This window comes from Lepisosteus platostomus, chromosome 6, assembly GCF_059453375.1.
Source record: "Lepisosteus platostomus isolate fLepPlt1 chromosome 6, fLepPlt1.hap1, whole genome shotgun sequence".
In the NCBI taxonomy this organism is placed as follows: domain Eukaryota; kingdom Metazoa; phylum Chordata; class Actinopteri; order Semionotiformes; family Lepisosteidae; genus Lepisosteus; species Lepisosteus platostomus.
Genome location: NC_142616.1, coordinates 62,430,380 through 62,447,985, shown reverse-complemented (window position 1 = coordinate 62,447,985; position 17,606 = coordinate 62,430,380). Strand labels below are relative to the sequence as shown.

Below are 17,606 nucleotides of genomic sequence, written 5' to 3'. Positions count from 1 at the left end.
GCTGGCTTTCAACATCCACTTGTAACGCATTGGGTTCGGCGAGGATAGAGACGGGAACTCAGGCTCTTGTTAAATGAGAACACGGCACTTTATTAATCGATTTTCGATTTTTAAGAACTTTCTTTTCTTTTCACAAATAAATACAGGGAACCACAAAATAGAAATCTTTACATTAATATACATACTTAAAACAGTATATATGATCACATCTCATTAAGTTTTGACACGGTAACAGTTACATAGCAACAATTTATCTTGTTCCGTTGGAAATCTCATTCTTAATTTAACATGATAATGTCTTTCACATCTTCTTGAGATACTGTCCTATGCCCTCTGTTTCCCACAGGTTTTCTGCTTCCTCCCTCCCTTCTCTCCACAGCAACCACAACAGAGAGGGAGAGATAGGGTTCAACACACTGTGGTCAATTCGGTTACATTTACACCGTATAGGGTGGTAATTGGGTACCTGTATAAAAGGGGTGCAAAACCAGGGAAACTATTTACTATTTACGTGAATCCGGGCAATCTCGCGACTGTGTACACCTGTTCCACAAGTGGTCAGCCACACTGGCCAGCGGCTCTCCTAGTCCCTGCCTTGGCCACTACTTCTCCCTTCCTGCCCCTCGCCGTGCGCCCCAGCTGGCCGCTCTTCGGCCGCAACGCTGAAGTACAAGTTGTAAACGGGTAATGTCAAAAATATTTTCAATTTACATTTCATAATTGAAACCTAACTAGTTGCTGCACTAAATATTGCTGTAGTATTTTGAGTCTATAGAAATCCTTAAACAGATGTGCAATTAACACTTGTATACATTTTGTAGTAAGTTGATTTAACTGTTGACGGAGACACCAGATAGCGCTTTAAATGAAAAGTGAAAATACTGTGACGCATACGGCCGCCATTGCAGGTTGTGCGAGCCGGCTTACCAGCGCGGTGACGTCACCGCCCTTCCCTGTGAATAGCAGGGGCCACAGCCGCTGGGCTGACGGGAGATCTCCCTTTAGCTCAACTGGCTGGGTCCCTGTTGAGTGATGCCGGAGGCCCGGGTTCGAGTCCCCAGCGAGGGCGGGGCCGACCTGAGGCAGCAGCAGCGAGGGTGCATACCCACGTGAACCTGAGAGCGCTACAGTACTTTGAATTTAAATTGTATTTCGGGCAGGTACAGAAGTTGATATCTCATCTGATTTGTGCACCTACATTCATGAAAAAGGGGGTAAAGTTCAAATTGGGGATGTTGAGATTAACCGGTTTCACTATTAACCAAGATTAAAAACGTCACGGTTTCCAAACCGTGGGCATCATCCTGGCTGCATCCGGCTGCACATTGGTGGTGGAGGGGAGTCCCCATTACCTGTAAAGTGCTTTGAGTAGAGTGTCCAGAAAAGCGCTATATAAGTGTAAACAATTATAATTATTACTATTAACTAGAAGCCTCGCGTTCCATGTTGCCCTGAAAAATTCCTTTCGTGAGTCACGTGTGTGTGCAGTGTTCAGATGGCTAGTCCAACAACACCTTAGTTAGCCTACAGAGAGCAGACGTGCTGTGAAAATGTCAGAGGGATACGACATCTCAGCGTTATATCCACCGAAAAAGACTCTTAAATCGGCAGTGTGGGAGCATTTTGGATATCTAAAAAACGATCAGGGGGTAGTAGAAGATAACGGATTTCCCATTTGCAAAACGTGCCTCTCCGTGATCACCACCCATCCCTCTTTACACAAGTCAAGGTAAAAAAATAAACTAGATAACGTTACATTAGTTAGCTTAAGTTAGGGCTCCCCCTGGCTGGAGCAGTTCACAGCAGAGCAGTCCCCTGTGCACGTTTAACATTACTTTCGTTTTCATTCGATTTGATTTTGTGGGGAATAACTCTATCATTTAGAAACATTTTCCCCATAATTGGTGCTCGCCACCAGTCCACCCACTGGCCCTGGCGTTAAAGTAAATACACTTTTTACTGACAACGAGTGACGAAGTTCCAAGTGAGGAGAGGGACGGGCTGAGACTGACCTCTCTGAATATTTCCATTTGCCCATTATAAATATTTTCTATATATTTTTAAATATATTTTATTAAATTTATTTTTATATATTCAATAGGTAGATACTGTATTATTTTGGCTTCTAAAGGTAGCTACAGTGAATTCTTAAATGTGCCTATGTTTCCCCATCATATTTATGTTTTTAAGATAAAGTTGGCTTACATGTTTTATTTGCAGGACCTAAAGAATGCTATAAAAAAAACAATAAAATGTTTAATTACAGTATGCCGTGCATTGTCTTTTTGCCCTCCATAGTGTCTCATAATAAATTACCTGAAAAGAAATCGTAAAACCATGAAACCGTGATATTTCCTGAGACTATAATCGTACCATCAAAATCTCACACCGTGACATCGCTAGTCCATATACAGTATACTACTGTATACTATAATACAGTATATGTACCAAGATGACAGAAAAATAATTTCTTAACAGTGCATCTCCATAGTGTAGATCTGCTTTTTTTTCAGTCATGAATCAATCATGAGTTATGACCTCTTGCTTTGTTTGGTTATTATCTCTGTAATAGTCACAAAAGATACATATCATTCATACATCTAAAGCTGTATAATTTTTAATTCATTTACATTACATATATAGTGTTATATTAATACCCCTAGATTAATCATTGGAAGATGTTTAAAAATGCAAAGACCTTAAGCCAAGAAAGATATTAATATACAGTATCACAGATGTTTTGATTTAGAGAAAAATGGGAGATTTTCTGATCTATCACATTTCTGATAAAAGACTTTTTGGAATTTTTTTTTGACAGCTTTAGTCTTACGGGGTAAATCTGTCAGGTCACAGAAAAAAATAGATACCTGTTAATGCAGACTTGATACCTAATCGGAATTGAGTTCACAACTTTGAAACGGAAAGCAAACTACAGTACATGTGATACGGAAAGACAAAACAACAATTTTTCAGTAGCGTATCAATTATGAGATTCTCGATCTTGTAATAGTTTCCACTCAGGAGACTAAATGGTTAGCTTCTATTTGGAAGGCAAAATTGCAGTACAATAGTTGGTCAGTACGTTTTGAATTTATATAGGGCCATCCTCATGCATCTAAATGCATCTGAAACAAAAGGAACAGAGATTTGGAAAGCATCCAACATGTGACTCTTCAGAAGGATATTCAGGAACATTTTTTTTTTTACCACCACCTAATAGGTGTCAGAAGACTGCAGTGCTCTTCCAGGTTCTCTCTTTGAGAGCTATAGTCAAGGAGGGTTTATGCTGCACAAGAGATTAATCACACTGTCAGAAAGAAAACCAGTATCTTTTGGTGATGCATTCCCATTAAACAGATTTCAGTTTCACTGTATTTTGATTATTAGTAAAAAAAAGGTTAGTTCTTTTGCTTTGGTGGCTGCTAAGATACTGTGGGTATTATAATAAGGACATGCAGGAAGCCAGCTGAGTTAATCAGGCATAAAAGTATTCAGTTCCGTGAGCAATATTATTCAGAAATATTCAGAAACATTGGTGTGGTAACTACAGAAACAAGCAAACATGTAGCGGACTATGAAAGAAACATCTTTACCTTTTAGATGGAACATTATCTTTTGTATGTTAAATTTCCAATGTTTATGTATCAAAGTGTCTTATTCTGATGTTATGCCTTTATCATATTGTACATACAAATACACCCTTCTCATCTTTACGTAGGTTTTCTGGAAAACATTTTTGTAAACTCTATCCGTGCATAAACAGACACAAATGAGTCCAAATGCTGTCAGATCTCTTACCCACTTGAACATGGTGAATTCAGCAATACCAGATATGGTAAATAAGAAATCGGTACGTAATGCCATAAGTAGTTAAGAAAGCCAAAGACAAGAAAATGACATTGCATGTTTCATCTTGAGCAGTGTTAGGGAGAGGTCTGGGAAAATGCCTCCTGAAGCCTGGCAGGTGTACTGTTCAAAAGGCAGCAGGTTAGGGTCACAACATCTTATACTTTTAATTGTGTGTCAGCTTAAAATTAGAAGTACCCGTTGGCTACGGCTGTTGTTTTTAGCCTGCTGAAGGAACTCGCCAATCGTGTACAGAAATTACCCTTGGCATTTACAGAGGCATCCTCGAAAGCTGTCAGCTACCATGATGATAAAGACATGGATGGGATTAGGGAGATCTAGCAGATCCCAAGGGGATCAGCACCACTGTGAGAGGCCCTGCCAGGGAGCAGGAGTGGGGAAAAGCTGATGGAGAGGAGGTGAGCCTGGCAGACACCAGCTGGAGGATTAGGAGTGGGCAATCCAGCTAATACTCCTCAGCACCTGCCTGCTGCCTTGCTTTGTGTTTGAAATAGTGCTCTTCTCTTGTCACAGCTTTAATGTGCTTGGAATGGTTGGAGGTGTTTGTGGCTGTGCTCTTTGGTCCATTTGAGCCCTGCACCATTTTATGCAGAGGATCTTTCAGCATTCTGGGAGGTAGTGCAAACCCCTAGGAGAGCTGATAAACTTGAATTCAACTCCCAGCCATCTGTGTCCCATTGGTACCCCAATTTTTAGACAGATGCCAATATTCCCCATCTGGAGGAGCATTCTGCCATCTTCACCTCCATACTATGTGATTGTATGCTTCCAGCTCACATTAAATCCGCCCATTTTAATTAATATTTAAAGAAGCTTTTTCGGCAGTAGATGTATGCTCTTAGTGCTTAATTTGAGTAACGCCACAAACAGGCAGTTACTTGAAAAGGGGATTAAAAACTATAAAAGCAGAAACACTAGCAATCCACAGCCTTGTACTGTGAAAGGAGTTATTTACTGTACATGTCTGTTTATTGAGAGTTGACATTAGTCACTTGGGGAGAAATTATTTTAGACAGCTAAGGACAAATTAGAATTACTTTACTTTGTATCCAACATGTGATATCACACATAACATGAATGCTAATGGAAGGATCCTGTAATTGTAGTAACCAGTGAATTAACAGGTGTAGTATTTGGGGTTGCGTTTTGTAAGTTCCTTTTATCGGCAAAATCGCCTTGAAGTCGCGAGCTGTGTTTGAGTTGGATTAAAAGAGATGTATACACAAGCCTGCTTGTTTATAATGTAATAGGGCCACTTCAAACTCCAAAGTTTTGTTGTCTCGCTCTGATTCTCAGAACGTGTGCTGCGCATATCTATTTTGCCATGTAAATTGGAGATTTTACAACGTACTGTGTACATTTAACTTTCATTGTGGTTTGAAATGCACTCATTAATGCCGATTCTTTCAAGCCTCTAAATATAAAAATGGCGTTGCAGTTCCCCTTCAGACTTGCTGCCGGAGAGCCCACTGCCTTTTCTCACTACTGATACGGAACACGTGTTGTCATTATCATGGTTTGGTTAAAGTCCAGATGTTTACCCTGTGTATATGATGTTGCATGGCCTGTGAGCTGAGATGTGGTTTCAAGGGTGTGCTGGTTCCTAACTGAATAGTTACAGAGAAGAATTGTTTGGATGGGGTTGCACTTGACTATTATTTCTGGGAATGGTTCGAAACCAGGTACCAGCAATTCTTCACCTTTTTGTGAGTAATTTCATGGCGTTTCAGTACTATATTTTACTTCACAAAGAGGGTAGGCAGAAGTTTTCGGTTATCAGTTCAATCATTCGATTCGAAACAGAGATGAGAGCTTTAATCAAGGGGTACAACATGTTTTTTTTTAATGTAATGACTACTTTATGCAACTGTTTCCCACAGAAACCACAAAAGATTAACTTTTTTTGACATATTAAAGTAAATATGATTAGTTGAGTATCTGATTTTAACTGGATGATGTTTCAAAACTTAGTGACTGGAACATGCTATGGCATCTATACTGTGTCAGGCAGGTATTAGAGTAGTCCTTGACCCAGCTTTATCTGATATACCTATAAATGGTTTAGTTAATTGCACTGCAGTATTTCTGATTTATTTTGCTGTTTTTCTCTTTGTTTCTGGGCTATGAAAGGAGCTAACAGTTCTTTTTATTATAGAATTAACGCTGTGCGGTTTTACATATAAAAGACCTATATACTTTACAAGCCTAATTTCTGTATATCCCTGTATTTACCATATTTTAATGTAATTAAGTTCTAATAAAACACAATACAGTTAACATTGGAGAAGCAGAATTGAGCTGAAACACATTACTACTAGTAATAACAATGAGCATCCCATTTTCAGAACTTGATTAATTCAGCTCCATGAAGTTGGCCCCCCTACACACAGCAAAAACAATGAAACCCACCTCATTCGTTAGTGCTGTGTTTGTGCCGTTGAAAGTAACTCCCCAGCTGCTTTCCAGCTTCCCAGAGCATGTATCGAGCTTCCCAGTGCACGTGTTTGCTTGTAGCAGCTCGATACATGCTCGACCTGTAAGAGTTAAGCACGAAGAGGTCCTAAAATTTCTCCTGTAAACAAATTACAAGTTTTGGACTGCATGAATAACATTAAGATAATATTGACGGATAGATGCGAGTGTGCCTTTTACAGATAACTATTCAGATCGCCTCTGCAGTATTTTTAAGTGAAAGATGTTTACAGAGCTAAAATACATCCAAAGCATGTATTTGACGCTTTTATTAGCACACCATTCCTGCAATTAAAGGTACGATGATTTGGTTAGCACTGTAATGTGACTATAACAATTCAGTGTTAAGTCTTGTGGTAAGTCACGAATTTCCAAATTAGGTGTCTTTTGGCTTCGAAAATAGAATACTAATTTCATGGGTTTCATACAAGTTTAAAAGCATCATGAAGGATCAAACAAGATCTTTAGAACTTAATATTTTAATACCTTCACAGTTTTTATTCTCATGGCGCTTCACTCGATATTACCCTTGGGGCGATGCATTTACTCCAACCTCTGAAACCCATACGTGCCTGCACGTTCTTCTGGTATGTTATGATCAAGTCCGCTGAAAATTTAAAGGCAAGGTAAAAGCTCCGTGAAGTTGGCCCTCCTACAGACAACACAAGTGATGAAACCCACCTCATTCATTAGTGCTACGTTTGTGCCGGTTTGTGTCGTTGAAAGTAGCGTTTGTGCTGCTTTCGTTTCCGAGATATAGCACCTTGTTTTTCCGGTGATCATGTGACCATGCACGGTGACTTTGCCCTCCAGTTCAAGCGCTCTGTTACAGTTTAGCTCGTACCCATAACATTTTAAAGACAATCAATATCCATAAACATATGAGCCTCTTTAGATGCGAACAGGGTAACCATTTATGACATAAACCTGTGGTTGTAATGTATGTAAAATCACCGTGATTGTAAGATCTATGGTTTTTATTTTCTAAGGCACGTTTTCCTTCTCTTTCCCTACCGTGACACGCTGTTGCCAAACGCTTAACTATGGGATACCATTGCAACAAGACCTCCGCAGCATGTCACGATAGGGACCCCATGTATATTGCATGTATAACGCGGCAGTGTATATCACGACTGGCGCCTTGCTTCCATGCCACCCTGGCACCGCTGTCGCAGCAAAGGTCTCATATCAGGACATGATATACCCAGATAGGAGGAGTCCCGATATATGGACTTCGTGTCGCGACATGGGGTCAGCATATCCTGTCAGGGTATGTCCTATCGCAACATATGGACCCCATATCGCGACAGGGGGGCGGGGCATTCTGTCGGGGGGGGGGGTATGTCATATCGCGATATATGGGCTTCATGTCACGACATGGGTGTGGCAGTTTTTCACGAGTTATATCACGATATAGGGGCTTTCATGTCGCGACATTGGGCAGGGCGCTTTTGCCGAGGTATGTCATATCGCGATATACGGGTTTTATGTTGCGACATGGGCGTGGCAGTTTTGTCATATCGCGATATATGGGTTTCATAACGCGACATGGGCGTGGCAGTTTTATCATATCGCGATATAGGGGCTTTCGTGTCGCGACATGGGACAGGGCATTTTTGTCGAGGTATGTCATATCGCGATATACGGGCTTCATGTCGCGACATGGGACAGGGCATTTTTGTCGAGGTATGTCATATCGCGATATACGGGGCTTCGTGTCGCGACATGGGGATGTGTGTTTTGTCGGGGGTACGCCATATTGCGAGATGCGGGCTCCATGTCACGACATGGGGGGCAGGGGCGTTTTGTCGGGGTATTTCAGATCGAAATATATGGACTTAATGTCGCGACAGTGGCACCATGACAGTGATGCGCCAGTCACAATGGGTATCACGATGTGATGCTATGACATTCTTTGTCTGCTATTCAGTTTTGACCTCAGTGCGACTTCTCTTAGATTGATCGGTATTTGGAAACCAATGGATGTGTTACTGTATATCCAGCGTGCTCATACAGCACACACAGTACACAGAACTTCCGCTGTGGCGCTTTACCCAATCAGAGTGTCGATTCTCATTCTTCACCCAATCGCGGCCCGAGCTGTTCGGGGGTTTAGCCAATCGCGGGTCTGAGAGCTGTTCAAGCCAGCAGCTGCAGGTGGATCGGCTTGTTTACCGTCAATGAGAATCTATTTTTAAAGTGCTTTACTTATTTGCAAAATAACACCATCGGCTTGTATTTTAACGTCTTTATTGATTCACAATGTCCCATACTCTTCGAAAAAAAATACATTTTTTATTTGCAATATAACTGGCTCCGCTACTTTATGTAATGAATGCATGGGATTTGAACAATTTTAATCGTATATTTAAGGTAGGGGAAACACCTTCTGCTTTGTACTTAATAAATAGAAATGTAAAGTGTATGATCATTATATTATTGCGATCGTGCTTTCAATTCTGTTTTTTATTGTTGAATTATATCGATCTGGAAACTAATACCTAAAACTGTGAAGATGGGCTCTCGTGTTGTACCAGCGGTAATTTCGAAACTGGTGTCTCTTCACCAATGAAAGGAGTACACAAGCAATACATTTTCGAGAACACGGTTTAAAATTAAAACAAAACACCTAACCCAATGAACTAACATAGTAACTCCTCCCTAAATGTAACTGTTTATTCGTGTAAAGGCTACAAAGTCTGGGGTCAACTGATCGAAAGATCACAACTGAAAAATCTAGTGGTCGTGACTGCTTTTTTGTACGTCACGGAGTGACGTCACAGCCAGGAAAAGAACGCACTGTTTTGAAACATCCACCCCACCCGACCAGACTCGGAAAACAAATTGCCCCCATCGTTTTAATCACAATCAGGAGCTCAAGTACCGAGTTTGTTGGTACCTGTAAACATCCTTGTAGATAGTCACATGATTACCCGAAATAACAAGGCGCCATATCTCGGAAACGAAAGCAGCACAAACGCAGCACTAACGATTGCGGTGAGTTTCGTCGTTTGTGCTGTTATACAGGCAGGTGGGCAACTTCATGAAGCAGGACAAGCAAACATGTCTGGGTCATTACATTGCAGACTGCAGAAGACTTGACTTCACCTGAGGATCCAACACACAGGCACCCACACCTGTGTCTTCAGAGCGCAGGTGTGCCCTCACGCTGTATTCTACACCAAGGACTGATCGGAAACACAAAGATAAACGGACTGTTTGCGCATAAGACCCCTGTAAATACAAACACACGGTGATGACAATTTATTAAATAATTCAGATATATGTTCACTTCTGTTATGTGAAAATAAAAAATATGTTTCCAATATTGCCGCGGTCCGCAGGTGTGAAGCAGTGGACTTTCCAGTGTTGCTTCTCGGATGTGTTATTTACTACCCGCGACAACCTTGTATGTAGTGCCCCTTAAAAAACACGCTAGTTCTTTTTCACGTTAATGAATGTGCATTGCATAAAAAGTGCAACAGTGGTCTTGTTGTTCATAAAGTAGCAGATTCAAGCCTTTTTGAAACGTGGCTCGACTGACGGGTCGAATCTTTACACGTCCCTTGATACTCGTGTTTATTAAGAAGGACACAGTGAGAAACTGATCACTTCTTGATTTTTTAAAAAAGCACACCGCTGCGAAGTATTAAGACGTGATCGTTAAAGCCTCTTGGTAGGAACATGCAATTGTTTGATAGTGTTTACTTTTTGAGACTACACACGCAACTCTTCTGGTTAGGGTATGTGACGTTCGTGACAAATTTAATTTTCCTGCTCGCACAAACGCACAGAAGACACTGTTATTAAATGCAAAATCCACCGCCGTCCCCCACCCGGGCAAACAGAGGAACACAATTGCAGAACTGTTACTCTTGCACTGGTAACAGACACTTGAACTCGGCAGACGGGGTCATTGGTGGTCAAAGTCACCGTGCATGGTGATCACTGGGAACCCAAGGCGCTATATCTCTGGAACGAAAGCAGCACAAACGCTACTTTCAACGACACAAACCGGCACAAACGTAGCACTAACGAATGAGGTGGGTTTCGTCGTTTGTGCTGTCTGTAGGAGGGCAAACTTCACGGAGCTAATGCTTACATTTTAGATTTAAAAATTAGAATGACTAAAGTATTAGCAGAGTAGATTACAGAATATGAGTCCACCAATTGTGAAAGAAAAAGTTATGTGAGTATACAGTCATGTAAAACCTGCTACTGTGTTTGGAGAGGTTTTCTTACAGTCCTTTGCAGTGAAGAGGGTGATGATTTGGATGGGTAAGTGTGAACACGTTATTGCTGAAATAACTACATTTGTAGCCATTTCAAAAGCATATTTAAGATGCTCAGTAGAGGATTATAGGATTGACAGTGCCTGTTGCTCTTAAACTAAAAACAGGTGTCTGAAACTGAGGTGAAAGTTTTGAGCTGGATGATCAATACGGGAAAGAGAATTCTGCAGCTTTACCTCCTGCTAGAGAGGCAATCTAGAGCTGGCTCCCCATCAAATTAAGGGGTCATTTTTTTGCCATTAAGTCAGGTTTGCTGAATACGTTCCTATTATCCCAGTGTATTCTATTATTTGGTGATTTATGGCGATGTGTGTTTCTTATCTGTCAAAGGGTGGTGTGGCTGCAGTCTCTACAAACAGCTATCCTCTGTGTTTCCAGGTATTTTTACATCTCCCCTTTTACATATTAGATAGTGACAGCCATTTTATTTAAATTAAACACCAGAATTGTGGTTTTCCAGGCTCCTGGGGAAAATGTTGAAAAGGTAGGATTTATGTTCTATACTGTTTAGAATTATAAACAAGATGATCAGGTCTGTCAAATTAAAGTGGAAATCTGCCATCTGCCATTTTAGAAGGTTTAGGAGATGTGCTGTAGTTAAGGTGTTTGGGTCACTGTAATGGGTTACTTTATCAGCACAGCAATTCCCCTGTATTTCTACTATTACTGTGTGACAAAGGAAATGAACAACACGTAATACCAGCACGCTCACTGTCCATGCACATAAACATATATATATATCATTTATCAGGTAAAACAGTTGGCTAAGCTGCATATTGCGTTGTTTCCTGCAGGCATTAGTTTTGGCTTTTGGACATTCAACTTGCAAAATGAACCTCCTGTCCATAATTTACAACAGCATCCCTCAATTGAAAGCAGTCATAAGACTCCTGGTGCCCTCCAGTACCAGAGGCTAAACTAATGGCAATAATGCCTTTTGTATTTTGGAGAAAACAAAATTCTAAAGCTCATTAGAATAATGCTGCATCGTGTATAAATCTCCAGTGCATAGGCCTTCAGAAATAATGAAATAAAGACATCCTCTCACTTTGCACTTTAGAACAGCCGGTCTGCAATTATGAGCTCTTGTGAGATGGGTCATTAAGGTATTAGCATGTAAAATAAGAAGTTATTTTAATCATCCCTTTAGAGAGACTTCAAATAGAAAAAATCTCTGAACCATGGTCCTTCTAGATCTACAAAAATGAAAAGGAGGAGAAAAAAAATAATTTATATTTGTGCCCCTTAATAGACTAAAGATTACTGTAAGTGCCGCTGGAAATTATTTTTTGCCATTTCCTCATCTCTCCCAAAATCTGCTCCCTGTGAGGGATCAAATACTGTGAAATATATAAATTACTAGCCAAGCATTCAGAGAAATGATCGGATTTTGCAAAGTTCAGCAGTGGTCCCTCTGGACTTTGGTTTCATTCAAATTAATTTTTTCAGAGGAAAGAACATTTGCAAAATGGTAGTTATTGGGTATGAGATTGTGAGTATTGGATTCATTGAAGATGCTCTGTGAAAAACTTCAGAATCTTGGAACAACTTGAGGACAACGTAAACCTCGATTAAATGTCAGAATATTTTTTTCAGTGTTCTAGTTGCCATTCTCATGCGGGATTTGATTCCTTAACAGAGTGTAGGATGAAGCGCCTGACAGCAGCCAGTGTGTAGATCATAGCCGAATTCCCTTCATTAAAACAGCGCCGATACGCAGAGCTCCAGGAGGTTTCTTGTAAGGATTGCTATTTATACAGCAACATTAGTGGCACCCATCTTATAATTAGGGGGTCCTTTTATTTCTCCTCGTGTTAGTTATTTTTGCGCGGTATGCTGCAGTTAAGTTGGGTCATCTGCTTCATTTCCCCCTCCTCTTCAAAAAAAAAACTTCTGGGGCCTTTTGATTTGCATAACAAGATAGGTTTTCATAATGAGGTTCCATGCAGCTCACTGTTACTGTTATGCAAATCTTATTTTGATGAGCAGTCATTGTTAATCAGTGTATTATTTCCACACTCACTGCAGGTACAGAGTTTTGTCCTGGGCAGGAAGCGTAGCTAAGTTTGCTGGCGGGTGCTGATAGGCACGGTAAATGAAAGCCGTAGCTGAAGAGCTGCAGGCAGCAGTCGGCTCTGTGTGAGAGTCGTTCTTAAATGCCACCGCACCACGCGGTAACTACAATTTATTGTGTCTATCACTTGATAAATACAGTTTGCAATGGACGTCATTGTCATCGGGGTTGTTTTTCTGATGAGTTTCCTACAAAAAAGAAAATTTCTTTTTCTGCTTCTGTAAATATTTATTGTTCCTGAGTGGGAGACATCTTCATTCAAGCATCGCCATGAAGACAAAGCCCTAACAGCATTTTGACTGGAGCACATACAATATAAGCCCAGCAAAAAAGCATAGAGTTATCTTCAATATTTCTATTAATTCTTTGTATTTCTCTTACTAGCGTTGTACACTATCTTTTCTAAAACTACAGTAACTGAAACTGTATTTTAGTTTTTACAGAAAGATCATTTTTAAATAATACAGGTCATCTCTTTCGTTGAACTGTACACTCTCTGGTCTCTCTAACTTGTGCTATACTTTCTGTTAAGGTTTTGTGCTGTAATGTGCTCCACATGATAACTTGGTGTACATCCTTTTCTTTTTCTTATCATAAACCCACTCAGTAATCTGTAGTGTGTACTGTAGATGTGTTAGACATCCTTGTGATTGCGGTCTCAAGAGGAAACCAAGCACCTGCAAAGAGTTATTTAATTCATACAATAAATTGAATTAATATATATAATACTCAATGAGAGGAAAACAGATAGGGGAGTAGGAAAATAGAAAAATAATAGGTTGTATTATGACCATAAATCTGTCCATTTAAGAACAACATGTAATAACACACTTAAAGCTTGTTCAGACAGTTTCATGGCAAGTGTTTTGTGCTCTTAATAGTTACTGTTTATGTAGAAATTTAATTGGGTTTTAAAGCCAAGACTCTCACAGCTGCAATCCATTACAATGTTTTGGCCTGTTTAATTGCATGCACTTACAGTTGTACACTTCACGAAATGTCTATCATGGTGTTATTTGTCATATAATGGACTAACCATGGGCATTGCCTCCATCTCAGAAACATTTGCATCTTTATAGGAAATGTTCATAAATCTGGAACACAATCTTTGCTGCTCATTATAAGTCTACAGCGATATGTCAATTGAAGCTGACACCACAATTGCTGTTGCTTTGCCCCATACTAAATTACTTAATCCTGCTGCCAGACCAGAATTAGTAATCTAAATTCAATTATACATAATATAATTATTACATGTACATATATTTGAATTGAATACAACAGTATTTCTCTGTTCTAAATACAGTAGTACTTTAGAATTCTAAAACACAGCAAATTAGGTATTTGCTTTTGTGAAAAATAAACCTCTGCAAATGCAAATAAAAATAATAGGGGTAAAACAGTATAAATATGATTATAAATGTCTATATGTGTGTTGCTAATAATTAGTATTGTTAGTCTTTCTAGTTTGCTGTTGGTGAAATTAATATCATTCTGCAAGAATGTTTTTGAATATTACTTAAATGTCAGATGGTTTGAGGTAAAAAAGATATTTTAATTTTGAATTGAGCTCAAACTTTAGATTATTACAGTTAGCAAATGTACAAAAAATGATTTCAGTTCTAGATAGATTCGTCTTCTTTTTGAGTGGTAACTCCTTAATGTCACATCGTCTAAGGGCAACATCCCACTGTGCTTATTTTAATTGTTTTTTATGTGAAAAACCTGTAGGAAAATATTTGTGAGCGGGGATTATGTAGAGGCAGTTGTGGTTATTATGCCCTTTTTGTTTATGATATCGTTAAACTAGTGCTAATAAAAAGGCAATTTCTCTTCAGTGATTCTAATCCATTTGTCCATAAGTAAGCAGATGAGGTTGGTATGTCCTAAATATTTAAACAAATCTTCTTCATGTGATGCCAGAATGGGAATTTTGTCTTGCCATGTGTCTGATTCTCTTTCTAATGAAACTCTGCCTGGGTCATGTTTTTTTCTTTTTTATTTAGTAGATTATTTCCCTTGTTGAGGGAAAAAAATGCAAAATAAAACCATGTTTTTAACATTTGTGATGTCCTAAAGAAGCAATTTAAGAAATTAATCTGCAATGGGCAGCTGCCTCTGTGGATTCTGAAGGCGTGTCCTTGTCAGACCAAAGAAAATCTAAAGCGTGTTTGCTTTGTAGTAGAGAGATTAAAGAGGAATGGGTATCCTTTCACTAAGGCTGTGTGTAAGACGAGTCTCTCATTATACATTTTTAATTTGACTTTTCAGTCAAGCTCCTTGATGTCTCTTTAATGCATTTTCCAAATTTTTACAGATATTTCACTCTTTTTCACTGTTTTTCAACAGTGTACATGTATGTGAATAAAGCTCTTCTGTATAATAGCAAAAAGTACAGAAATTTGACAGGTATTTTCATTTCAGTGGAGTGTAGATGTAAAGGTGTAATGTACAGATTTTTTTTTATTCCAAACCAACTCTTACGTGGTGTTTTACAATTTGGAGTCACCAATGTATTTTATAACTGAGCAGTTCTGAATCTTCAGTTATTTTTCAAGAGTCGCCTTGTGGCAGTAACTCCTGCGCTGCTCGTGGAGAATGAGAACATCCCTGGCAGGAGCTTGCCTTTCTTGATATACTGCAAGTTTCACAGTGCTCTATAGGAGTTACCTTGAATTAGAGGAGCAGTAGGACTTGCTGATATCCCTGCAAGTCAGCAGGCTCCAGCAGTCAAGATTTCATTGAAAGCCAAGACAACCCCAGGTCACCCTGACAGTACCCTGCCAATTGTGCACTGGCTTCTGGGAAACCTTGGTCACAGTTGGCTAGTGACAAGACACAGATTCAAACTCTCAGCATCTGGTCTGTAGTGTGCAGCCTGTGCTAAAGGTGAATTCACTGTTTGTACCTTTCTGAAGTTCCATCTCTTTAGCTAGGACTCGGTTCTCTTGGAGGTCTGCTGGAAGAGTTGGATTCATCTCTTGATGGTTTTCTGCTGTGGGCAGATGTAGCTGTTTTTGACGTGGTTTGCTCACATCAGTGTCTTTATGCTCTTTTTGTTTTTTAGAACATCGAGTATTACAAGTTGACGTCTGAACAGTTCCATGAGGCAGCAGCCCAGGCAGAAGCTCATGTGAAGTAAGTCATTTTAATTATCAAGCAGGACTTTTTCCTTTTATTCCATGGGTTTAATAAGTTGTGAAAGTAATACATCTCCACCTTGGCATTTTTAAAAAATCTTTCCTCTAATTAGAGAATACATTTAGAATGTCAAGACTGATATTCACTGCTGTTTTTCATTGCTCAAATAATGGGGCATATGCCAAATACATATTATTAAAAAACTGGATTTCGAACACCATTTATGTTTCTCTAGTTACTGCGAATAGCTGTGTAATTATGTGCATTTAGCTATCTTTTTATTTTTTTCTCTTTGTATACTGCCAAAAAAGGCTGTCAGAATTATAGGGGATGCAGTTAAAGTTCCTGCTGTGTGGTAAGGTGGATGGATAGGTGGATAATTATAATTTATTGGAATGAATATTAATTAGCACAGGCCTTTTCACAATACAAGAACGGCACCCATAAAGATGTGTCCTTATAGGATGCATCCGCGTGCAAAAGCCCATTTTACTGGTCAGGCTGTGCTCTGCTATGCTGATGAATCCCATTTAGAGAGTGCAGCAGCTACCCATGGCTGCTAACTTTGACTTTGCATGCACAAAAACAGAAACCTGTTCTGATTGTTCTGTTAGTTTTAAGAGACTCTCAGAGCTCATTTAATATAGTGACCGTCCTCAAAAAGACGCCCTGAACTGAACATATGTTCCTTGCAAGGTAGATGATCCTGGCAGATTGTGTAGTGGTAACTGGATTTTTTAAAGCCTTTCTTTTGTGATGATAAAAATGGCCATAAAATTAAAATCCTTCCAAATACTCATATTTGGTAGGATTTTCAAAATAAATTACACCTAACAAATATTCCAGAACCATGTAACATTCTAAAAACTGTTAGACAAAAATATTGTTTTTCTCCCACAATAGAACTAGCTCGTCTTCTGTCTTTTGTCAAGACACATTCTGCTATTTTCTCAATATTACGGTTCGCCAATGAAAAACGGCTGAAGATTAATTTGCGGTTCATATTCATTAGCATCTATTCATTCTTTCAGCGTTGAGACACAAACTAATTTCTCTGCAACTTGTGAATGATTCAGAGCTGGTAATTAATGGAAATTGTTTGCAGTATGTGTGTGTGATGCAAAGAGGGACTTAAATTCAGTTCACATTCCAGTTTGGTTTATTTTCTTATTAGCTTTGCATCCTAACAAATCTCTTTGCCTTTAATGGTATGTCGTGTATGAGGTCATGATGTGCATCAATAACAATCTTGCTCTGGATGTTGTGTTTTGCTTTGTCCATTTTATGTACAGTATTTAGTGTTTTTAAATTAGCAAGCATTAGAAAGTGCAGCTACTTAACACAGAGATTTTAAAGGCTCGGGAACCCTGAGGTTCTCCAGAGACTATTTAGGGAGTCCCCTAAAACAAAGGAAAATTTCACCCAAAGGGTAATAATCTTAAATTCAACACTCACATAGTGAATCTGCTCTGACAGTACTTGAAAATGTTGACCTGCTTTGAATATTTTACAGCTAACAGTGTCTCCGTTTCTAATAACCCTAGACTTCACTTTGATTAGGTTTAAATTGGGGATCTTTATTGAGAGTCATGCCTTCTAAAGGGAAGCTCGAGGTAAAGAGGCTGAAATCCCCTGACTTAGATTTAAAAGACAATTAAAGTTGAAGTTTATTGAACCAATTCTTTGCACAGTTGTGAAGTTTTGGCTTTACTTCAAATTCTTGCATTTACTGGACATATAATTTATCTTTTAATGGTGCA

The 17,606-nt window shown here is 39.3% G+C and overlaps 1 protein-coding gene across 2 annotated transcripts in view; it reads left to right on the top strand.

The window, feature by feature from the left end:
• The window catches only part of LOC148662066 (MICOS complex subunit mic25a-like), a 147,879-nt gene that overhangs the window by 59,456 nt on the left and 70,817 nt on the right, over window positions 1-17,606 (top strand). For both annotated transcript variants that reach the window (XM_088636766.1, XM_088636767.1), the window contains one exon: window positions 15,773-15,843. In XM_088636766.1, coding sequence (XP_088492892.1) covers window positions 15,773-15,843 — 71 coding nt within the window. The remainder of the gene's footprint in view (window positions 1-15,772; window positions 15,844-17,606) is intronic.